The sequence below is a fragment of the Crocodylus siamensis genome, chromosome 2 (assembly GCF_052110815.1).
Source record: "Crocodylus siamensis isolate JL-2025a chromosome 2, ASM5211081v1, whole genome shotgun sequence".
Classification (NCBI taxonomy): Eukaryota; Metazoa; Chordata; order Crocodylia; family Crocodylidae; genus Crocodylus; species Crocodylus siamensis.
Window position 1 is genome coordinate 20,218,806 of NC_143396.1, and position 25,412 is coordinate 20,244,217.

The 25,412-nt window shown below is 42.5% G+C and overlaps 1 protein-coding gene across 12 annotated transcripts in view; it reads left to right on the top strand.

Annotated features, from left to right (window-relative positions):
* The window catches only part of MSANTD1 (Myb/SANT DNA binding domain containing 1), a 95,150-nt gene that overhangs the window by 45,491 nt on the left and 24,247 nt on the right, over positions 1–25,412 (top strand). For 4 of the 12 annotated variants that reach the window (XM_090035485.1, XM_090035489.1, XM_090035486.1 and 1 more), the window contains 2 exons: positions 114–186; positions 8,715–8,979. In XM_090035485.1, coding sequence (XP_089891611.1) covers positions 8,726–8,979 — 254 coding nt within the window. In that variant the 5' untranslated portion in view covers positions 114–186; positions 8,715–8,725. Of the gene's footprint in view, positions 1–113; positions 187–8,205; positions 8,299–8,544; positions 8,598–8,714; positions 8,980–25,412 lie in introns of those variants that run through there. The other 8 variants (XM_090035481.1, XM_090035482.1, XM_090035484.1 and 5 more) reach the window with 6 other exon arrangements.

Below are 25,412 nucleotides of genomic sequence, written 5' to 3' on the forward strand. Positions count from 1 at the left end.
ACACCACTAAGGAAGCAGGATCAAGGGTAGTTCTCCTAAGTCAGAAATCTGGAAAGCATTGCTAGGGAAGTGGCCAGTTTTCATTGTAATGTTATTTATTGCTTACTTTTCAGAAAAAGAACATAGCTGGTATCCACATATCCTATGACTGTTCCAAGTGGTAAGAACTTGCAAACAACTTTAAGAGTAAGCAAACCTCTAAGATTATTCTAATCCTTTTAAGATAAAAATTCAAACAGGAAGGTGTGATGTGTCTGTCTCCTTTGTAACTGATGCCTTTGTTCTATGTGTATTGCACCTTTAAATTTCCAAGGAATACGTATGGTTCAGCTAGTCCAGTATCCTGTCTGTCAGCTGCTAGTGTCTGACACTTTTGAAGCAGGTAATTGTGGAATATAAGGAAAGTTTCTTCCTACCACAATTGGGCACGTTGTGAAAGATTTATATCCGTACATGGCTAAGGATTTTGAAGTTTGAATCTAATTATTGCCAGTATAAATGTGAATGCTATCTCCTAGCAGCGATTTACTTATATTTGGCACATTCAGGGCTATGTATATATTTCCCTTCCCTCGATTTGGTTTAGCATCTCTCTTGTCCTCTCTTGTCGGACCATGATGGTGGTCCCCATTTCTCCGCTTCACTCTGGCATCTACCTCTGTGACTTTTCCTAGTCTTATCGTTGAAAAAAATGTCCATGCTGACATGGACTGCTGAGGAAGATTTAGGGAGGGTGCAATGGTGCAGTCTACCCCTTTGATTCCCGGTCCACCCAAAGTATAAAATCAACTGCCTAGCAGTGGCAGCAGCATTTCTATTCAGGCACCAGTGAGGGAGTCAATTGAATTATGGCTCATTGTAATCTGTGTTCTGATTCTTTCTAAGCTGTATTCCACAAAGGTGTCTCCTTTTTTAATGGTCTGGATGCTCCACTAATCAAGCTAACCTTTCTTCTGCAACTCTGCTGTCTGTTAGTGGCTCTCAGTAATTTCGCTCCTATTTCATAGCCCTGCAGACCTGTTTTTAGCGCTAGGTAAAAACATGAACTCAGGTATGGAAATAACTTCCAGTAAAGCACTGGATGCACTGTCAAGATGTTCAAGAAGGCTAGATTTTGTTTTTTATGAACCTGAAAAAGATATACGTTTAATTCTAATAATTTCAGGACTAAGGAAACAGCATCTTTTGATGATTTTTTGCCTAGTTTGTCGTGTTTTATAATATATGCTGTAGGAAATTAATGCACATTGCAATAATGTTGTATTCACGTTTGCTGCAATCTTAAACTAAATACAAGGTCATTGTTAGAGCTGGTCAGAAACAGTCTAACACACTTTTTGTTCTGGTCAGAATTTGCCGATTCAGTAAAACCAGAACTTTTTGCAGGGATGGCTCAGTTTCAACAAATTCCCAGGAAAACCATGCCTGGGGTTTGTAAACCTTTGTAGTTTCTTCCAGGTTTACCTGACAAGATCTTCAGGAAGCCACTTGGCAGCTGTGATTGGTAGCCTGAAAAACCCCTGTGGGTCATGGCTCGCAAGCAGCCACGCTCACGTCTCTTGCCAGGCTGAGGCTCCTAAGGTCTCCACCAGAATAGCCTTTATGAGGGCCTGCAATCCCTTTTGCAGAGAATGTCAACACCTTGTGTTTGCGTTCTGAATTGCAATGAAACTCAGTTTTGAAATATCAAAATCCTTTGCAAAACAACTTTTCTGTCCAGTTTTTAGAGTTATTTTTTCTCATTCCAGGTCTTGTCAAAGACTTACTTCTATTGGAAGATTTGCTTATTTAACTTACATTTAGACAGAACCTGATTTAACCATGGTATGCTCAGTAATTGTATTCATCACTTGTCCTTCCCCCTTTGTACTCTTTCTGCTGCTTTTATTTTCCTTGTGTTGCTTAAATTGCAGACCCTTTGATGAAGGGTCTCTGTTTTTTGTGTAGGGTGTAGCTACCATATGTCTAGGAACAGTAATTTATTTGCCTACCAGCTTTCATCCCTGAGAAGCTATTAGGGTTATGTAAAGGTTACGTTTTCTGGTCTGCATGTAGTCATACAGTCTTGACCTGGGAGCTTTTGGTTCACAACCTTGAGTTTTTCTTGAATACCCCTTCCCACTGTCCTGGTCAGTGAGACAAACTGACTGACACAGGCTGTGCGCTTTAGGATACTCCTTGATGGCAGCTCTGACCTGCAAGGCTGGTGTCTTCCTGAGAAGTCTGGCAGGTCTCCAACCCTCTCATGTAATGACACTTTATTGACAGCAATCTGCCATCTTTTAAAAAGGCAAGAAAAGTGACCCTACCTTGCTACAGTTTTTAGCAATAGTGGGAATGTGCCTTCCATCTCTGCAGTAAATCTTCCGTCTTTGCACTGCACAGCATTCAGACCGGGTAAACACCAAGAAAAGACTTCTGCAAGAAGCCTTTAAGAAGTGGGCAACTTTATCATTCTTAATACTATAAGGGGAGGATACCAGTCATCTCTAGGAAATGTAAGGAGGGTATGTGTGTACCACTTCTGATGTGGAATACACTAAATTTGAACAGCAATGGCATTTTGGGGGGCCCATGCCTCTGGCTTGGATACATTTTTCTTGCCAACTCATTCAAGGGCATAAAGGAATAAGTGGGCTAAATCATCCTTTAGTTTATTCACAATAGCGAATCAAAGTACTAGAACTCTGGAGCATCCACGAAGGAGGACAGACTGTGGAATAGGTACATCTAACATATTTTTGAAAATCCCAATTCTATCTCTGAGTCATTGTCCACATATTTACTCATCTGGGTGGTTAGCAAGCAATGATCTTATCATCTGGATGGGTGTTCAGTGTCCACTTCAATAATGGTTGCAAGAGAGCTTTGTTAAAGCAGGCACTGCATCTTAATGATGCTTCAGGTAAGGAATAATTCTGGTTGCATTTGTCAACTGAGATCTTCCATATTTTAGAAATGGAAAAGTTCCTGAGGGAGGCTCCAGAAGCTGCCTGATCTCTAATAGAATGGAGTCTAATTTGTAGAAGTGCATATGAGATATTTTATAGGAGTTTCTACCATACACAGTGTTTGGATGGATATAGGATGACTTTTAACCCTGTTTGCAGTGGTTAGAAACTGTCTGACACCATTTTTCTTAATGGCTTTATTTTGTTCAAATAGTAGACTAGAGTCTTGCCAATGTCTAGGCTGTGATGTTCAACTTCCTCTGGGCTAGAGTGATGCTTCTGTTAAACTAGAAGGTGGATCACTTGGTTCACTTGAAAGTCACACAGGGCATTTATCTGCTCCGATGTGCTGGAAATCCATCGCGTCAGAGAGGACTCGATTAAAGGAGTCTGTGGAGCATGCAAGCTGATGCGCCTGGCACTGCATCGCAGACATTTGTATAAATGGTGAAATGTGCATCAGCGCACAGAAAATGGCGGTGGTGAGCTTTTGAACTAAAACACGTTTGATGTGTTTTTATTCAAAAGTGTGCCACCACCATTTTCTCAGCAAGTGTGTACAGTGGCACATGCATGTGTACAAATACCCAAACAGCCTTAGGCAAAATTTTAGAGATGGAGTCTATTGTGAATGATAGAGGGCATGAATCTCTGCTATTTGAGCTGATTTTTATGTCTTCTAAAAAGGTGGTCTTGTAGACAGATGATATACCGAACAGATTCTTTTCATGACCTGCCACCATAATTATAGATTTCTCCAGTGTCAGGCATGTAATATGGCCAAGTGTACTGGCATGGCTAGGTCTTCTGTGGTGCAGACTTCCTTCAGGAGTCGTCAAACCAAGTGCTGTTCAATGGACTGAGTCACTGCAGTGATGAAAAGCCCTGTGTGTTGTCTTTTGACCTGCCGACCATAGTTCAAAGGCTGTTTAAACATGCCCAGATCAAACTATTTGTAGTAAGAGCATTCTTGCTGAGGGACTCTATCAGATTTTCTGAATTCTCTTGAACTGGTACCGAGTCTGTACTTGCAAGAGCATCTCAGAGAGGTGATAACATGGTCGTTTGGGCTAGAGACAGACATTACACACAAACTGGTTTAAGTGATCAGAAACTGCTTTAAACTTGTAACGGAACAGAAGTTCAGTGCACATAAATCAGTTTCAGAATGGTTGAAACTGGTTTGAGATAAACCTGGTTGAATGTAGTATCAGACTAAACTGTTTGAGTTCAAACCAGTTTATGCAACTTCTGTCCCAGACCCTTCCTGGTTTAAGTTAAACCAGAGTCCCCCAGCATCCCGGCATGCTCTCTGGGCTGGGCTCTCTGCTCCAGCAGAGCAGGGCTGGCCCCTCCCCTCTGCTCTCCAGCTGGAACAGGGGCAGGCAGGGGTCTGGCCAGACGCTGGCCCTGGAAGGGAGCAGGGAAGAAGTTTATTCTCCCACTCCCTCCCCTCTCCCACCAGCAGGACCTGCACTTCTCCATGCAGGCTGCTTCAGTGGTGGGGTATGGCCAGCCCTGGCAGTAGCCTTGGCTGAACTGGCCTGGAAGGGGTTTAATTCCCCCTTCCCTGTCCCACTGGCAGGGACCCAAGCCAGATCTGCTGGATGCTCCCCCCTCGCTGCTGCAGTGGCAGGGCTGGGCATGGCCAGAGGCTGGCCAGCAGGCTCCTCCCCACTCCCTAAGGGACCCTGCTGGCCAGCTTCTGGCTGTGCCCTTTCCCCCCTGCTGCAGCAGTGAGGGGGAAGGGCTCTTGATGGGGGCAGCAGCCCCTGTCATGGGGTCAGGGAGAATGAGCCCCTTCCTGATGAGTGGGGGGGCACACTGCAGGGGGGGCAGAGCTGTGGCAGGCAGCACACAGTAGCACAAGGGTGGGGAGGGGGTACAGGAAGACGCTGGGCAGCAGGGCCCCTTAGGCGGTGGCAGGGAGGGGGGTTATTCCCTCTCCCTCTGGCTTCCAGTGGAAGGGGCAGTAGGGAGTTTATCCCACTGCTTGCCCCAAGCAGGAAGCGAGTGGTGGTGGTGGCATTTGGAGCAGGCACACTCAGCTGTGGCCCTGACAGGGCGAAGAGGGGAAAAACCGCTCTCCCCACTCTCTCTGCCGCAGGGGCCATGCTGGCTGGTGTCTTGCCATGTCCAGCCCTGCCACTGCAGCAGCAAGGGAAGAGCGCCTGGCAGACCTGGCTTGGGTCCCTGCCAGTGGGACAGAGAGTGGGGCATTAAACCCCTTCCTGGCCAGTTCAGCCAAGGCTACTGCCCAGGTTGGCTACCCCCAGCTTCCAGCACAGCTTCCCTGCAGCTGAGGGCACATTCTAGTGCCTCCTGGCTCCTGGCCTGAGCAACTGCAGGCATGTGCCTACATTTCCTCAGTCCAGAGGGAATGTCTGTTCAGTTACAAATTGGTTCAACCTAGGCAGGTTAGATTAATCGGCAAAGATTGAGTCAATTCAGGTTCCAGCTTTTTGAATGTCTGTTTCTATCCCTGGTGAGGAATCAGTGCTGAGTTATCTGATGCAACTCACTGGCCCAACAGGTAGCTCTTGGTTGAGAAGTAAGACTGCGAGCAGATATATAATGGAATTTATACTTTGATTTTTGCACGTCTTTGGGAAGGAGACATGTCTGCAGTCACCTTGAGAACACCCTTTCCTGTGGTGATTTGACTGTTGTAGTCTTAGTTGCTCTTCTTAACTCAGCTATGATTGAGTGTAATTATTTTGAGAGAGACCAAGTGCTATATTTTGGAGTACATGTACATATTACTAAAACACTGGAAGTGATGTATGGACTGGGTATTTATCCCTCTGTGGTTTAAAGACCATATGGAGAGTTTCAGGAGGAAAAGATTGACATAGGGTTTCCTTACTTTTTTTTTTTTTTTTTTTTACCTATTACCAAAACAAACAAATACAAAATGAGTGAGCACTTACTTGGAATGTGTGCTTCACCAATGAAGAAGGGGTACTTATGTCTCATTAATACAAATGGTGGTCTTAGAGGAGGGACAGATTTTGAATCCTTGAGACTTGGATTCCTTCATAATTGAACAGCTCTGGTATGGTGGAGGGAATTTTTTAGAGAACAGATGTTAAACTAAATTATTGGAACTATGCTAGACTAGTAATTCTGCTAATATACCCCCAGTAACTAAAAGAGAAGTAGAATTTAGCAGTGCTCAGAAAAGCAGATGCTGCAGGGATTCACCCTGGCTTGCATGGGGAGCAAGAAGAATTGAGGTATGGCATAAACACAGGTCCTACAGGCACTGCTGTACAAAATAATTTGATTGTATGCAAAAAAGGTATATGAGCACCAGAAATAGAATATATGTGGACAGCACATGAAGAACTTGTCCTTGTTGGCTTCCATCACAACCTTTCCCTACCTAGTTTTCCTATCTGAAACTAGATTGGTTCTACAAGGCAGCAGAAGACTATATCTTTGATATTTTTATATGAAGCGTTTAATATGTTTTTGGTTACAATAAGTATTAAATATTTTCGGAGTCTTTGTGGATAAATGACAGGGCAGAATAATGCCCACACTGATTAATAAACTGTTGAAGAGTAGTTTAGGTGCTATTTGGATAGAGGCTTCTATAGAAATGCAAGATCATTATTTGGTCCTAAATTAGAAACTCGTTAATTTTAGCAATAGCTTAGAGACCTTTTTCCTAAGTGATCATCTTATTTTCTTAAATGTGTTATCCTTGTCCTTTGCCGCTAGCCTTAAAACTATTTAGCTGAATTTGGAATTGTTTTTAATTAGCATAGTTGTGTGTAACCCAAGGTAATGTGATGGGGTGTTTAAAAATATATGCAGAAATAAATTAATAAAATTAACCTGTTGCTAGTTGATCCTCTGCTGACCACCATCTGTCTATTGATCATGTGATGTCTCCCAGCTGGGTGCCCAAGAGACAAACCATACAAGGATCATCATGACAACATATGGTACTATTTACAATTTTTAGAAGAGTTCTTAGGCTGTGGTGCTACCAATTTAAAAAAGAATGCCACAATGTTACTTGGATGTGAAGTTTTGTCTAAAGAAGCAAGTGAGTCAGCAGGAATGTTTCCCACATTGAAAATTTTCAGGGGTGGGTCACTAGAAATAATTAGGTGGAGCAATTTTGGTTTTTTCCCCTTCGTTTATTCTATAGTGCATTTTTGGTGCAATTTGTGATGAATTAAAATGGAGGGAAGACAGTGAGGTTACAAATTTTATTTAACATGCCTTTTAGGACCATTATGTGTTCTCACTCTCCAGGATGCAACCCAATCTGTGCATTTTTTAACTGTTGTTAAGATCAAGGATGTGGTTATGTGAAGACTTACAATTTATAGGATACTTAAGCATTAAGGATTGAAGCACAGAACATTTCCTGGGGATTAACGACTGGCTGGGTGAGCCTCAAGCCATTAACCCCCGCCTGTCATTAATCTCCAGGAAATGCCCTGCAGTGAGGTCGTTATTGCTGCTATACGCTGAGACTGAAAATAAGCAATGGTGTGTTTTTCATGCAAGTTGCAGCTTTATTTGGGATGTAGAGAATTAACATCTTCTGTATTAGCTTATCACATTGCTTGAATTACCAAATCCTATGCGTGCTGCTACGTTTAATGAAAGATATTATGAAGTTTTATGGGTGGAAGTAAGGGCAGAATTTGGCCTTTAATTTGGTGTACATTTTAATAAGATGAATCACTGATGTTTCACTGGCGTAACTTTGAGCAGAATCTAGCCCTTTACCATGAAATGCTTACTTTACAACAAAGCAATGTATTCGCAGTTCTAAGCATCTTGCAGCCTTTTTTTTTAAATTCATTGAACAGTCCTTTTAGGTCTTCCATAAAGCAGGTGAAATGTCTCTGCTGCAGTCTTAAGGCAGAACGCAGGCTGCATAAAATAGCATAAATAGCATCTAAATTACTAGGAATACAAAATACACACACAGTAATGCATACCTACAAAAGGCAAATTCATACTGACAGGACTGCAGTATATGTTTATCAGCAGCAAAATATCTCAGGGAAAAAATGGCTTCAGATAAAAAAAATTAATATATAGATCTCACTTAAATGCTATTTGTTTGTGGATATACCTGAAAACAGATGCAGACACCTTTTAATGAGACGGTCTGCTTCTGCATGTATTATATTGTAGGTACAGATAGGTTTCATAAAGGTGTGTGAAGCTTTTTACAGAAAATCTTTGTAAAAAGCTTTTTTTTTTTTTGTGTACATGGCTTCAGTCTTTGCAACCTCCTAGAGAGTCTGTCAAGGCGCAACTTAAAAGCTCGTTCAGGCGACCATGACCCCCTGCTAGCAGATTGTCTGCCTAAAAGGTAAGGGAAAGCTAAAAAGAAGTAGAAACTTAAAAGTAGCTTCTCAAAGGCTGCATAGATCTTTTTTTGTTAAACCTAAAGTGTTTAAAAGCTTTAATATTGATGGCCTGTCAACTTTGTCCTGATTCTTTGGCTTTCAGTTAAAAGGTTTTTGTTGTTGTAGCTTATGCAGTTGCTCTGTTGCTATGGAAACGTGACATCAAAATGACGTTTCTCTGTTTAAAAGCTTTTAACTAAATTCCTGCCTGTCAGATGTAGGCCCCATTTTGTGCACTCAAGCTTCAAGCTGTTGCAAAAAGGTTTCATATGTTCTGTTGTCATTCAAATTCTTTATCCACATATGCATGTCTTGCACTACAAAAACCTAAACTAAAAACTCAATCTATATTAAGTGTCCTCTTTTAAAACCCTTTTAGGTCAGTCAGCAATGGCTGCAGCAGAAATTCCCAGTTACATTGTTTCTTCTCAGACTGAGAAACACAGAAGGGCCAGAAACTGGACTGATGCAGAAATGAGAGGTTTAATGCTGGTTTGGGAAGAATTTTTTGATGAACTGAAACAAACTAAAAGGAATGCCAAAGTTTATGAGAAAATGGCTAACAAACTCTTTGAAATGACTGGAGAAATTCGCCACGGAGAGGAAATAAAGATAAAAATTACAAATATGACATTCCAGTACAGGTAAGCTTCAGTTAATTCTTGTTATTTTTGAGAGATTTTAGCAGGAAAAGTGCAGCGAGATTTGCCTATCAGGAAGAATCTCCTAGAGGAAATCTATAGATAAAAGATTAACGATTGTTCCTATGGCTTTTAAAATGCTCTCCTGTCAGTTCTGTTACGTCATTGTTCATTTCTCTCCTCCCCCCCTCCCCCATTTATTTCCAAACTCTGGCACAACTTTGTCTTGTTTTGTTTTGTATAGGTAATGTGTGTTAGGAAATACAAGGATCAAAATGTATGTAGTGTTAAAACAGATGTTATTGCTTAGGGATTGATGATGTTAGCCTGGCAGCAGTTCCTTGCAGTTAAAGTACTGCAGTTTGAAGTGGCCAGTTAGAATCTGTGTTAGAAGGAAAAGTTCAAATACAGACTCATTTATTTAGGATTTAAGTTTCCAGTTTTTGGCATTGCAAGTTGAAAGGGTTACAGTCCACAAGGCCAAAAATAATTGGATGCCTTATTACGGAGTGACACACATTGCTATAATTATAAGCAGCACACGCAAAAGAACTATTATATCTGCAGAGACACAATCAATGTGCACTGTAAATACAGCTCCAAAGGCGTGGGGGAAGGGCAGAGGGATCTACGTGATGAAGAATAGGCAGTATCAGTCATGAGAGGAAGTTGGGGAGAAATTCCTGCATTTGTTGTTTAGAGAAAAATTAGAATTTAGCTGAAATATATGCATAGCTCTTTTTTTAATCTTATCTTTGTCAGACACAAACTGCCTCATACTGGAAATGCTAAGTGGTGATTTTAGTTATGTGCTTGTAATGTAAGAAAATCAAATATGCGGCTCTTATTTAATCTCTCCTCAAAGCTGGTATTAATAATAATAATAATAAAAGGTTATTACAGCAGGCAACCATGTTAAAATTGCTTGCTTTTCTTTAGGGCACCCTTACTGTATTTAATGCAGATGTTACTCATCAGAAAGAAAACTAGGGAGAATCCTGTAAGCCCAGTCTAACTTTGAATTTCCCTTTCCTCTTATTTGTCAGACCCACGAGCATAATGATTAAGATAAGGTTTTCATAATGCTAAAACTGGCATTTTATATTCAAGGCTTTATATTTACAAAGTGCTTTACAGCCTGGTACTAAATCCTCACAACACCCCTCACCCATTTTACAGATAGGGAAACTGGATTTGCCCTAAGTCGCACAGCAAGTTACTTTTGGCTCCAGAACTGGAATGCAGGAATTCCTGCAAGCCAGGCTTTTGCAAAGTCCAATAAGTTACAAGTCCTCTGCTCCCAAATACATCCTGTTGTCCCTACATTTTACAGGTGTCTAGCAGCACCACTTAAAATATTAAGCTCTGTAATTGCTATACATGTAGTTTCTGGCAGCTTTTGTTCCAGATGGGTTGGTTTTTTCCCCCTTTTGTTATCAGGTGGACCATCCCAAATTTTTCTAATTAAAGATCTTGTTTTAAAGCACTGGCAACGAGCAAATGAAAACATGCATGCACACACTAATGAGCAAAGTTATCCTTTCATTAACTTCCAGATGCGCTTTTCATGCATATTGATGTGCTTCCCAACACTGCAACATGCACTTAACTGTAATGCATTACACACACAAATTAAGATGCCATTTTAGAAGAGTCTGAAGGCTGCCTTATGCTGCATGATATTGCTTTCAGTGTGTCCTTGAATCAAAAATATACTTAAATATCTGATGGTTTTGTTATTTTTCAGCAGGGGCTTATGCTATATAGAGATGTAAAGCAGCAAAATATATTACTCCCAATTTGTTTTAAGGTTGGTATGTGGGGTTAGAAAACACAGTGATGTACCTGTAAATGATGCTGGTTATCACTCTGCTGTCTGCTTTGCTTTTGGGCAGCTGATTTTTAATATTTATTATGCTGCCTGATGGATATTTGGAGAATATGCCATGCCTCCCTACATTTCAATGTATCCTCAATGCACTGTGGCATGAACTGAAATGCAAGTTCCTGAAAGCATGGTCTATTTTAGGACAATATTTTGTAACAAATATATTCAACTGTGAAAAATGACCCGCAGTATTTATTTAGAAAAACTAGCTGAGCTAAGTAGGTAATTTATTACTACTTTTCAGTGTCCAATAACAAATTTTAGATTTTTTTTTTTATTTTGTGGGATACTACCTTCCTTTGGTATTTCTAAAATGCCTATTAATATAGCCGCTAAGCTTAGTTGATACTGATAGAAAGGAAAATACTATTTTCCCTCCTTAACTTAAGCAATTTTTTTCCTGATAAAAGTAGCTGCGTGAATAATTTTGTTGATTCTACTGTCCAGGCAAGTTCAATGGTGAATGTGATATCCCTGCCACCGCACTCCCTGGGATTCTCATGGTGCAAATATGAGTGATCTATAACTTTAGGGGTGCAAAATGGAAAATGGGTAATACTGTGTTTAATGATTTTCTTTATAATCCATGTTTATAAATCATGCCTTTCAGTCTGAAGAATCACATAGCGCTTCATGGCCTGATTTTGAAACATTACTAAACCTATTGCTTAGGTTGTTCAGTGAAAGCCTTACTTTTTGTGCAGTGTGGGGAGCAAAAATTAGTGAAAAAAGTGTGGCATGTCTACATTGTAGTCATTGTAGAGACTGCAGCTCAGATAGACCTAATTGAGCTAGCATGAAACTAACAGGCCCAGATATCAGTACCAACGTCCCACTTGACTATTTGTGCAATTTCTTGGGTGGGCTTTGTGGGTTGCATTGAGTTGTGTACTGCTACAGCACTGGTTCTCAACCTTTTTAGATTCAAAGTGCCCCTCAGAAAATGTCAGCTCTCAGCTTTCACTTGTTTCTTGACCAAGACAAAATAATACATCAAATTTTCTGCTACAAAGAATTAGGAAAGACCACAAGTTAGAATATTTTTTCACACTATGGCTTTTTATTTGAAATCTTTGGGTTTATTTTGTAAAACATCGTGTCGGTGTTTGCACACTGAGCAGTACTAATATTGAACATCACCCTTAAAAGCATCTCATGGCACCCTGGTTGAGAGTTGCTGTGCTACAGTTAGACTATTAGCAGTACTGAAGCCAGCTGGTTAAGTTACTTTGTGCATGTGAACTGTAGTCACAGTAGTTCACTCCTAATCCATTCTCATATTTGGGGTAAAAATAATGCTAAAAAATACCATAATGCCATTATATAAGTAAGTAAGTTCCCCTAAATCCTGTTTTTGTTACAAGTCACCCTATCTCCAGGGTTCAAAATATGGTGGTGGGGGTCTCGGGAGGGCTGAGCCCCTCTAATAAGAGACAAGAGCCCCTGGCCCACCCCATGCCTTTCTAGGTAGTTTAGGTGGCAGTGCCGGTAGCAGCGGCTCCTTCTGGTTGCCACCGCTGCAGACCCCCCCGCAAGCGTCCAAGTGTAATTCAAACCCTGCCTATCTCAAAAAAGATACAACATAAAGTGTGGAGTGTTTAGAGATGGAGGATGAGCGACACAAGAGGCATGGAAAACTTCTGCATAGGAAGATAGGGAGAGATTGAAAGGTTTAGGACTATTTAGTTAGGAAGAAGATAAAACAGCAGCATGCCAGAGGCATGAAAACATTTTAAAAATTCATTTTGGAGAATGTAAGCCAGGTGCTGCTTTTCCCATAATACAGGAATACTGATGCTATTAAAAAAATGTTAAAGCAAGAAATGTAAAACTAATTAAGGCAATACTTTTTACACAGCATATAGTTAATAGGGCTCTCGTTCCCTCTGGGTATCACTGAGATATACCTGCAAAATAGTTGCTAGTATTTACAAAAGGTTAGACATTTGACAGGATGATGATTTGTCGATATTCAGTATTTTTAAAATGATATGTTTCAGGGCACCGCTGTCTGGAACTAGAAATGAGTTACCGTTACTAACAAATTATCACAAACAGGTCCCTTGCATTGCGTTCAGAAGTAATTGTTACTTCTGGCTCTGCAATAAATACGGATGCCACCAGTCTGATCTGGTGGACAATTTCTGTTTTCCGTTGCACTACCATGGATAATTCTAGTGATTCAGAGGGATCATTTCATGGTAATAAGAACTAAGCTTTGAAATAACTGTTAGCAGGATTGCAATGCATTTAGGAATTACGCCATGCGCTCCTGGAATATAGCTGTCTCAGGGGCTTGAGGGCCTGTACTGGACGAAAACTTTGGGCAGGTCCACTTAGGCAACGTTCAACTTTCACAGAAAGTGCAACAGTATTTCATGTATCCATTCAAGACAGGCAGGCCACCAGTTTTTAATGCTGTCTTTGAAAGACACCTGTGTAGTAAATGGCGTGGACTCCCATTTATCTGTCTTGGAAAGATGAAGGGCTGAGACGGTCCTGCTGGGATTCAGAGTTAGTTTCAGATAGACTAGATTTCAAAGTACTGCATAGATTACTAAGCCATCTCCAGCAGTTTAGAATCAACGTTGAAATCTTTCTGTTATATGGTTTATTTGAGACATTCACCACATATAACCCAGTAATTATTCCTTCCAAAAGAAAATGCATTCCTGTCACCACTAATATACTGATCTTAATATGTGACAATGCAATGTGTATTGGCTGCTGTTAAATTCGTGCTCAAATAATATGCAGTCTTGTAAATATAATACAAGGTTTATAGAGCTTGCACATTATCCCATGTGATGGTTTTGACCAATTCCTTCTGATGTTTTAAAAATAACTGAGTGAATATAAATTTTATTATTTGCAAAGCTGCCATTATCCCTCCGCATCCCCTTTCCCCCTCCCCCACCCCAAAGACTATGGAAACAGGATGCAGCTGTTACTTTTTAATTCAAATTGCAGTCAATTAATGGTAATGATTGGTAAATTTGAATCAGATGCAAGATTTGAATAAAGATTAGTTTATATTTATTTATTTATTTTTACGTGTATATGATAACAATAAAACATGGCAGCTTGTATAATTCTTCACTACAGTCTATGGCGTTGTGACTGGAATTTTTGACCTTTGCTGCAGCAAATGGTCAAAGATAAGTGCAGGCAAATTACTGGAGAACATGCGATTTGAATATTTTACCAGCTTTCTCTTCAGTTTCAATAATTCATAACAAATACACAACTTAAGTACTGTACTTTCATATATCTTTTTTCCTTCATCATTGATTGGTTCGGGAACAGCGCTATTTATTATTTATTTTAAAAGCTTTTTCTAGAAACCCCAGGAGATGAGTCGTGTTTCCATTCTTCAAGGCAAGTAGTAATATCAAATATAATAATAGAACTAAAAACAGCAATAGTGTGCTGCAGAGAGAGAGTAAAAAATCAAGTTACAATTGTCTATGTTTATATTAACTAAATACTATTTTTTTTAAATTCTAAAATATAATGTTCTGATAATTTTATTTTAAAGGCGTTATAACGCTCATGCTTGATTAATATACACAGGGGAGAATGTGTTATCCTCAAGAAAGGATCAGGCTGGGGCAGGTTGCTCTGTTATCAGGTTTCAGTCCAGGAGGTAGAAGGCTCTGGCATGGGCCCTTAGTGCTTATTTGGTTGTGGGCTCCCACATGGCCAGCTAGACTCTCAGCTGCGGTGGTAATGGTTTCTGTACCTTAAATATCTGTTTATTTGGAACTGGACTGCTAAGTCACTGAATTACTAACTCACTGGAGAGAATTTTCAGTCATTTCTGATTTGACGTGGTTTTGAACTAACTCTGGATATCAAAAGTGTCCATATTTTATTTAGCAACTGAGAGTAATTAACTTCAGACAAGTCAAGTTCCTTTATTGGGCTCTGTAAAGCTCCCATATCCCATTGGTTCCTTTCCAGTATAGGCCTGGGCTCCCTTTTGTTGTACTGGGTGCAGCTGGTGATCTGTCACTGTTGGATATTTTGGTTTTCTTCACTCTTATTGCTTCAGCTCTGTATTGCTCCAAGGGGATCAGCTAAGGTGGAGAGAGGGTGATTATTTGGGCTGGAGGGCCACTTAGGGAGGTTTGATGAGCTATTGTGGGCTGGGTCAGCACCCTATCGCACAATAGCTCACCAAAACTCTCTAAGTGGTCCAGGGGTGCCGGATGGAGGAGGCAGGTGGGGTCCCCATGGAGACCAGGCCAGGACCCACACAGGCAGGGTGCGCTCAGCTGGGCGCATGGGATAGGACCATGGGCCGGTGGGGAGCGGTGTCTGGGAGTGTGATGGGTGGCTGGGGCTGGGGCTGGGGCCAGGGCAGAGCCATGATGCATTCCCTGCACAGCCTCACACTGTCATCGCCCTGCGATCCCAGCCTGAGCCCCGGCCAGGCTGGTCCGTCCCATGCCTATATGCTGGTCCCTGCCCGCCTATGGCCCCATCCATGCACCCAGCCGAGTGTGCCCTGCCCGCACAGGTCCCTGTCTGGTCTCCATGGAGACCCTACCTGCTTGCCCACTGTATCTGATGCACCTGGTCTTGGGTGCAGGCAGATGGGCCAGGGTGCCTGGGTAGCGGGGCTGGGTCTGGCAATGGTGGTATCACTGGTGACAGCAGCTGGAAGGAGCTGCTGTTGCAGGGACTGCTGGCCTGCCCCAGCCCTGCTGTATGCCCAGGGGCAGCAGGACAGACTGCATGTGCCATGGCCTGCATTGCCCCTTGCACTTGGAATGGGCAGGGCTCAGGGACTTGTCATGAGATGGACAGAACAACTTGGTAGGCCGGATCTGACCCATGAGCTGTATTTTGCCCATTCCTAAACTAAGGAGATGTTTTATACGTCTTTGTCCCAGCATTTATTGGTTCCTGTAGAGTTTCATTTTTGCTTTCTTTAAAAAAAATCTTGCCCTTACATTGGTGCTGACGTAAAACCTTCTTTTCACTTAGTGCTGTGCTGATGCATTGGGTTGGGAGAGACCATAGTAGCAAAGTATATTCATCCCTGCTACTAATTTTAGTTGAATTATACTGGAGGGACATTTGATCCAAAGCAGTGAGAGGTGTCCACTGTTCCAGACTCCAGCTCCAATTCTAGGAAACATTTTTAAATGAGTAGAGTGAAAGCTGAATTTGGGTATTGACCAGTTAATAATGATAATTGTAAATGATTTTATAGCTGACTATTCTATCAGAATGCAATCTTTTCTGGATGTCAGGATTACAGGGCTAACAAACAATCTGGGCAAAAATCTGCCCTAACTAGAACCAGCTCGAAATTACTGCATCCAGTTCTGGGGGCTGCACTTCAGGAGGGATGTGGCCAGCATTGGGAGGGTCCAGAGGAGGGCCACTTGCATGGTCAGGGGGCAGCAAGGCAGGCCCTATGAGCGGAGGCTACAGGACCTGAACCTGGTCAGCCTCCACAAGAGAAGGCTGAGGGGGGGTCTAGTGGCTGTCTATAAACTTTCCAAGGGGAACCAGCGGGGAATGGGAAAGACCCTGTTCCCCTGAGCACTACCTGGAGTAACTAGGAATAACAGCCATAAGTTGACTGAGAGTAGGTTCAAGCTAGACATCAGGAAGCGCTACTTCACAGTCAGGGCGGCTAGGATCTGGAGCCAACTTCCAAGAGAAGTTGTGCTTGCTCCTACCCTGGGGGTCTTCAAAAGGAGGCTAGATAATCACCTGGCTGGGGTCGTTTGACCCCAGTAATCTTTCCTGCCATGACACGAGGTCAGACTTGATGATCTGCTCAGGTCCCTTCCGACCCTACTGACTATGAAACTATTACCTGAAGAAAGTAGTCTTTGCAGCTGTGTTTGGAGTAATTGGTCATCCTGTGGAACTAGTAGTTAACAACTGAAGATAGCAGCCCAGGTATTAAGGCCTGCACCTAGCTGGTCAATATTTAAGCCCTTTCCAGCCTTGTATCCAGTCTGACCTCCTGGTCTTGACTTTTTGGCTTCTGATCTTCAGCTTGTTTCCTGGTACCTGATTTTGGCTGTTTGACTTACTTCCTGGTTCTGGATGGCTCTGGATCTCAACTCTTGCTGACGGGATGGACCTACCTGTGCTCTAGTCCATTACAGTGGAGTAGAGTTGGGAGTTGGAATAAAATAGTACTATACCCACTATATCACAAAATGCTGTCAGTCTCCATCTGCCGTGTTCCCATTTCTTCTTTTAAAGTTCTAACCTCTTTTTTTTCTTTTCCATTCTTCGTTCTCCATCTCCACTTCTCCTGTCGTTCTTACCAACCCCTGAGTCCAGATTTCTTACAGTCGGTGGCTGCTGCTTCTGCCTCTCAAGCCAACATAGTGCTCCCACCTCACTTTGTTAGGATTACTGTAGTCTGGTGCTGTTATAAGTGTAAGGAAGAGGCAGAAGGTGTATTCACCAAATGCATTTAAAGCCACATGTCCCCCGTCTTGTCTGGTGGTGTATAGCAGCAGCATCCTTACAGTTGTAGGCAGATGCAGAACTGGATACTTCCTCAAAAGCCTGTTTCCATTATGGCTGGGATGATCCAGCTAAGGACGTTTAAAGCCAAGCAATCTACCCTTTTTAGCCTCAGGAATATCCTTGGGAGAATTCCTAGCAGTGCCAGCATGCCATATAATTTACTAGGCTAGTTTGTGACAAAAAGCTTCAACTACTTTCCTTTAATGCTGCCCACAAAGCCTGTGATAATATGTGATCTGTAATTTTTGCTGCTGTTGCTTCTTAAGCCTGACATGCTTTTCCTGCAGATCAGCAACTGTTTTGCTGCTTGAAAAGGTCAACATCTTCTTTGAACTTCACATGCCATCACTGTACCTGCAGCTGTAGTTCCCAGAAGTCAGCTGCTATACTGCTTCAAACAAGATGGAAATCTAGTAGGGTTGCAGAATGCTTTTTCAGCCAGCCTTGCTTTTGCTGACCACACTCCAGTTAACCATACCACAGCTGCTTAGGCATGCAGTTATTGCCCATGTGTATAGCACGGCAAGCTTAGAGGAACTAGGTCATTGTTATCAAGGTTTCAGTGCTGTGCCAACTGGTTCACTGCAGCATTTCAACACTGGGTACTTGGTCAAGCCATCTGGTCCTCAGGAAGGTATGCAAGACACATCGGTTAACTCTCTCCAGCTATGGCCAAAGTTGCCTTGTATAATGTCCAGATTTTTCACCTATGAAACAAAATAGTATAGCCTTACTAAGCGTAATCGTGTTTAGAGTTTTCTTTCTGGTTGCCTCCAGAACTGCTTTGGTCAACTTACCAAATGCTCAAACTTTTTTGTCATGGAAAAGCAACTTTCTCATTGATACTAAGTTGATTTTTCAGCATACTATCCAGGTAGTGGAACTCATGAACTATAGGAAGCCACTATCCATCAATATACTATGTGGACAGCATGTAACTTACCAAGTATTGCATGACTTCAGTCTTCATTAAAATATAACCTTGAGCCCAAAACCTGGATGCACAGTCATCTAGACAGAGCAACTCATGGAGCAGTTGAGTAGTGACATAATCTTTCTTGCAATCATGTATAACTGAACAACATTTCAGAGGTGCAGAATCTTAATAACTGGAATGTTGCTAATTGCCTTCTTCAAGTCTTGCATATAGCACTGTGAACAAAATTGATTTTGATTCCAAGAATACAACCTTGTTTCATTTCATTAATGACAGGAATAGTTTCAGTTAGACCAGGGACAATCCTTGTGCTGCGATGCAGTCCTTCTTGGAACTGACACAAAACTGTAAGAAACTTTTCAGAACCCCTGAGCCTGTCCACCAGATTTCAGAGACTGAAATGACTGTGTCAAAGGTTTTTTTGAAGACAGTGAAAGCCATGTTAGATATCACAGGGTCATCATGTTCAAGCATGGTTCAGCAGTCAGTTAAAGGGTATCTGAACCAATATTTTATCAGCAATGTCTAACAGGATTGGCTAGAATGCAGGAATCCATTCCTTGCCAGTTTTTATGATTTTACTTATCTGTAACAATGCAGTATTTCAGCTGAATTTTCAGTTAGCTTTGACTGAATTATCTGCAAATCCAAGCAGCAGTCAGCCCCTTGCATGACTTGAGTGACCCTGACATCATTACGGTCTCTGTTGCATTTAGTTGCCATTGATGGGCTTGTTGAAAACCTCTGTCTGCAACGACCAGCTCACCCATGATGTGCAGCTGGCATTGGTAGATCTGATGCCTGTACAGGATTCTGGAAAGACATCTTCAGCAAGGGGGAGGAGGCGATTTGGAAGGATGCAAGTAAGAATCTTCTCAGCAATGGAGAGGAGGGCAATGCTTCAGTAGTTCTCACACATTGACATGTCCACTTTTTTGCAGGTGGTCACAATGTTGGCTGGCATTCTTTAAGTCAGATGGAGCTTCCTCAGTAACCCATATTTTGATGAGAAGTTGATGAAGTTTTTGCACTGCTAGCTTTGAAGACCTCTGTAGGAATGCCACCTGGTCCTGGTACCTGATTGTTCTTGGTCTGAGTGATGAGACGCCAGACTCCCTTGAAGGATGGGGGATCAGCAAGAGATTCTATTATTGGGTGTTGAGGGATGGACTTGATGATGGTAGATGGGACCTCAGATTCACAGTTGAGTAGAATCTCAAAGTGCTCCTTTCAGTGTTGTTTGATGGATACACTCTCTGTGAGACGGGTGGAGCCATCCTGGGATCACAAGGGGTTGGGTCATTGGAATGTCACCCGTGGATGGTTTTTATTGCTTGAAAGAAGCTTCTCATGTCATGTTGATCAGTGAAACTTTAGATCTTCATGGCTTTTGCTTGCCACCACTGGTTCTTGATATCCTGCAACCTCCTCTGAACTATACCTTTAGGTCAGTGGTAAGCCTGTTGTTTTTGCTGGTTGAAGGGTTCATTTTGCCAACTGTAGAACGTGGTTCTCTTCTGGTGGATAAGTGCTTCATTACTTTTGTCAAACTAATCTTTGTGATGGTAAGTGGAGTATCCAATTGATTCAGTGCATGCCTTGTGAATTATGTTCTTAACTTGCTCCCAATGTGCCTGGATGTCCTCAATGTAGTCAGGTGGGTCAGACAGCCTCTCAGTAAGGCATTGCTGAAGAGCCTCATATCTAGCTTGGTCTTGGAGTGCCTTGATTTTGAATCTCTTCCACATTCCTTTTGGTTGTTTATGTTGTTGTAGTGCAAGCCGTATGAGTTGCCTTGATTGGTCTAAAAGGTGGTCCATCCAACAATCATCTGCACCTCTCAGGGCTTGGGTGATATGGGCATTGGTATGATCAAAGGCTCTGAGTCGAGAAGGTGCCAGTGATTAGAGCATGGGTGCTTCCAAGTAGTTTTATATTTGTCACACTGTCTGAAGATGGTATTCATGATGAGCAATTCATGCTCTGCACATTTTCTGAGGAGAAGGGTACCATTGGAATTGACTTCCCCACCCTCTCTTTCCCAGTTTTACCACTCTAGAGTTCAGTGTCACCCAACTCTTGTGTTGAAGTCACTCATGAGGATGAGCTTGTTTTCCTTGCCAGTGGCAGTCAGGACTGTGTCAAGAGCACAGTAGAACTGTTCCTTGTTGACTTCTTCATAGTCATGTGTTGGGGCATACTGAGCTTAAGGCAGAGAATTATAAGGCATTTGTTAATGCTCACAGGAGTTCTGAAAGCTAACAATCTAGTTCTTGATGGCAAAGCCAACCCTGTGAATGTGCCTCTCTTCAGGTGACTTTCCTTTCCAAAAAAAAGGTGTAGCCACCTCCTTCTTGCAGTTAGCCTTCATCTGCGTAGTGAGTCTCACTTAGCAGCAATACTGATGTCATATCTTGCAAGTTCTGTAACATCTATAGCAGTTCTTCTTTCAGGACATTCACTGTTCAGGGAATCCATGGGAGTGTTGACATTACATGTGACAAATTTCAGTGCTTAATTTTGTTGGTTTCAGCCACAGGTAGAGTGATCCCACTGGATGCAGCAATGCAGCCTATGTTTAGGGCACCTTTTCTGGCCCCTTCCCCATTCAAGGTGAGTAGAGGGGATCCAAAAGAGGACTGCTCAGTCATGGCTGCAGATGCCAAATTGTATTTCTGTCTTGGTAAGTGCAAAAAGATCATCACACGACCACCACCTATGTTCAGGCTTGGGACCAGGGACTCCCAGGGATCACTGTTCCTATCCCCACCCCAGCTCATCTGTCGCCACAGGACTTGGTTTGTGGGATATGTTAACACGCCTGGCAGAGACCTACGCATGACATCTTTTAATGTGGGGAAGCTGGTGCACAAGCCACAGCCACACGAACTCAACAGGAAAGAGCCCTGAACCCAGTGGCAAGGATCCATCCCTTGGCAACCCTCATCCACCTTCACAGCCGCAGAGAACCAGCAGGCCCTCAGGTGTTCTGCTGTTGGAGTCTTCAGGAGTTTGGACCATGCTTAGACTGGGACCTCGCCTCAAACCTGTTTGCCAGGAGAGACCCTACTAGGAGTACAAGGCACCAAATGACATAACTCTAAGAGTCATTGGTACACAAGCCTCTTTACCACAACAAGGTTACAGTCCAAGGAGAGGATCTCTATTATTACAGTTTTCTGGTGACAGGCTGTCCTCTGAGCAGGCTGGTTTTCTTCAGGTATATTCAATAGGGTGTGGACTTTCCATGAGGCTACATAAAGGAAGCAAACATTTTTGTTTGATGTTCAAGTGCACAAATTAACCCAGCTGATGTGGCAATCTGGTCCAGTCTATGTGAAAGGTTGTTTAAAGGCATCTCATCTTGTTTGCGCTACCCCTAATTTGGAATGAGCCAAGGGCTTTCTCCAAATAAGGCTCCTCAATCACCCAGCAGTTTACTGGATGAAACTGCTATGTTTGCTTCAGACATCCAGTAATTACAGCCACTGCTATCTGAGTGCAGGTTCATGACTATTACTTCCAGTGTTGCCATGTCTGTCACCGTCACTCATATATCCTTAAAGATTTTCACAAGGATGCCATGACTGTGGGAGTGTGTGATTGGATTAAAGTGATGGTAGTTTGCACAGTGCCACCACTGCTGTTTTGTGCCAGTGTGGTACGCACAAAGAGTACTGTGTATAAAGAAAGACAAGCAGGATCTATTTTCAGGGGTAGTATGTGACCATGTTTGTTGAAAACACAAACTATTAAGCCATGATATCCTTATTGCTTAAATCATTATACTTATAGACACATATTAACACATGCACACACACACGCACACACCCCCATTCTGCAGATTCATAGATTGTGAGGCTGGAAGGGACCTTGGAGGATCATCAGGTCCAGCCCCCTGCGCCAAGCAGGAAAGATAACTGGGGGGGTCAGGTGACCCCAGCGAAGTGACTGTCTAGTCTCCTCTTGAAGATTTCCAGGGTAGGTGATTGCGCCACCTCTGGAGGGAGTTTATTCCAGTGTGGACACCCTGACTGTGAAGAAGTTTTTTCTAAGGTTGAGCCTGAATTGATCTTCCAGGAGTTTGTGGCCATTACTCTTGGTTTTCCTCTCAGGTGCCCTGGTAAACAGTTGTTCACTGAGCCCTTTATGTACTGCCCTGGTATAGTGGTAAGCTGGTACCAGGTCCCCTCTCACCCCCTTTTCCTCAGGCTGAAGAGTCCCAGATCCCTCAGCCTTTTTTCATATGGCTTGCCTTTTAAGACTCTGATCATATGAGTGGCTCTTCTTTGGACTCTCTCAGGCTTGTCCATGCCCTTGTTAAAGTGCAGTGCCTAGTACTGGATGCAGTACTCCAGCTGTGGTCTCACCAGTGCTGAATAGAGCAGAACAATCGCCTCCTTGGCTTTGCTGGAGTTGCATCGATTGATGCATGCCAGAGTATTATTTGCCCTGCTGGCTACAGCATTGCATTGCTGGCTCAGTCATACCGTGGTCTATTATTACCCCCTTTCATTCATGATGCTAGTCAGTTTGGTGCCACCAAGCCTGTAGGTGTGTTGGGGGTTGCTCATTCCAAGGTGGAGCACTTTGCATTTCTCGACATTGAACTACATTAAATTCTGCTCTGTCCAACTTGCTAGCCTGTCTAGGTCCGCCTATATCTGTAACCTATCTTCAAGTGTGACCACACTTCCCTGTAACTTGGTGTCATTCGTGAACTTGGCCAGTGAGCTCTTCACCCCCACATACAAATCATTAATAAAGCTGTTGAAAAGTACTGGACCGAGCACTGACCCCTGTGGGACACCACTGCCCACTTCTCACCAGGATGACAAAGATCCATTCACTACGACTCTCTGGGTTCTGTCCTGCAGCCAGTTTCTCACCCACCTGCGTGTTAAGCCCACAATCCTCCAGTTTTCTCGTGAGGACATTGTGGGATACCAGATCACAAAGGGCTTTTGGAAGTCTAGGTACACAATGAAAACTTGCTCTCTTGTGCCCGGGTAGCGAGTTACCTGGTCATAGAAGGAGATGAGGTTGGTAAGGCAAGACCTGCCCATGACAAAGCTATGTTGGCTGTCATTCAGAATCTTACATTCTGCAAGCTTATTGCAGATAGACTCCTTATGAACTTTTCTAGGATTTTCCCTAGGATGGAAGTTAGGCTGATTGGCCTATAGTTACCCGGGTCCTCCCTCCTGCCCTTCTTGTGGATGGGCAAAACACTGGCCCTCTTCCAGTCCTCCGGGACTTTTCCAGAGTGGCACGAGTTGTGGAAGTTTCACCAGGGGTTCTGCAGTGACTTCGGCCAGGTCCTTCAGCACTTCTGGATGAAGATCATCCAGTCTTGCTGACTTATACGCCTAGTTTTTTTAATTGGTCATACATCAATTCTACAGCAATAGTAGGAAAGCAAATATTCCTACTGTGCTTATTCTCTACTCTACTTGGCATGGTTTTCCCCTTGGTCCGGTGAAAGACTGAGGCAAAGTAGTCATTCAAGATATTAGGATGTTACCCATCTTTAGGTGCTCAAGTCAGATTGGTGGCCAACCAAGCTGAGCATGAGGAAGAGAAGGCTGGGGGTCTGTCGGACACATAGTGATGCCTCGTGCAGAAGTTGTCCGCACCCCACCCTCTCACCAAAGTCTTTTTTCTCTCTCTCATCTTTTAGAGTAGCAGCTGCATGTCTGTTGCTTGTTCACTAGACCGGGGTTGTCAGCTGCACCTCTGTGATGACTTGTTTCCTTCTCAGCTTTTGTGGTTAAAGATGCCCTTTGGATTTAGAGAGTGGATTTTTTGCTTTGGATTGTCCATCTGTATCTTCAGCCATTTTTCTGTAGGTGTGATATTTTTATTTTCTTTCTTGCCGCTTGCATCTTTAGTTTCCATTTTCTTTCTTTCCTGACCACACACATACCACATTCATACAAAACAAGAAAATATAAAAACATTAAGATGGCTAAAACAAAATGGAGTTTTAGCTTATGCTAAGCTATATAAAAAATAAAACTACAAATGAAGTCCAACGCCAGTATACTTCAAGCCCAATGGAACTGAAAAAAAGCTGCTGCAATTATGAAGGACTAGGGAAATGCAGACCTTGATTATCAGTGAGGTTAATTCAAATGTCCTCAGAGTGATGTTGTTCATGCTACTTGGTGACATTGCCCTGTTATGTATGGAGAGCTACACTGTGGCACCAGTGTCTCAGCTGTTGTTGATCTACATGAGTTCATACGCTCGTTTTTCCATTAGTGACTCTCATGCTTGGGCTCATCTGCCCTCTTGCCATTGAGATGAGTTTTTAACCACTGGGGAGATCATTGGCTGTTGCCAGCTGCTCCACACTTGTAGTTAGCTGCTCCGTCAGACAACAGATGCTGCTAATGTGGTTCATGTGGGTTACCAGTTTGCCATCAGAGGTCCAAGTTCAGCAAACACCAGCTCCCAACAAAACCCACATTTTAATTATCATTAATCTTTGCTGTTAAGATTGTGAGCTTCTTAGTATTGCAGATTGAGATGTACTATATTTAAGCTGTTAAATCTGTGCACGCCTCCAGATCCAGGTAAACCAAACAGTTAAAAAATGTTTTATTGCAAATAATTTAAAGAGCTAAGTTAAAAGGTATTAGATCAAGTGGACAAGTTATTGTCAGTCCTGTATTTAATTATTTTGTGACAAACTATTCCAGGTTTAAAAGATATATAAATATACATGTTCTGTCAAATATTCTCTGATGAAATTACATCAGCTGGTTGCGAAACACAAAAAAATAATTAAAAATTTTAATGCATTGAGGGAATAAAAATACTTCTTTGATACAGGCTTTGCTTTTGATTTTGATTATATGTAGTTGCCATAGCTAAAGATCTCATCATACCTTGTAGCGTGCATGCATGCTAAAGTGCATCAAAACCTAAGAAAAAATTCTTTCTCTCCATTCACCAGACCAGAGTGCATATTTTATGAAAATGGTAGGTCAGCTATCAAATCCAGTTCTTTTCCTATTTTCATCAGATGGAATCTGCTTTCTGCTGGCAGAAACGGTTTTTTGTTTATTTTCTAGGTCTGTTAATTCAAATTTTACTTAT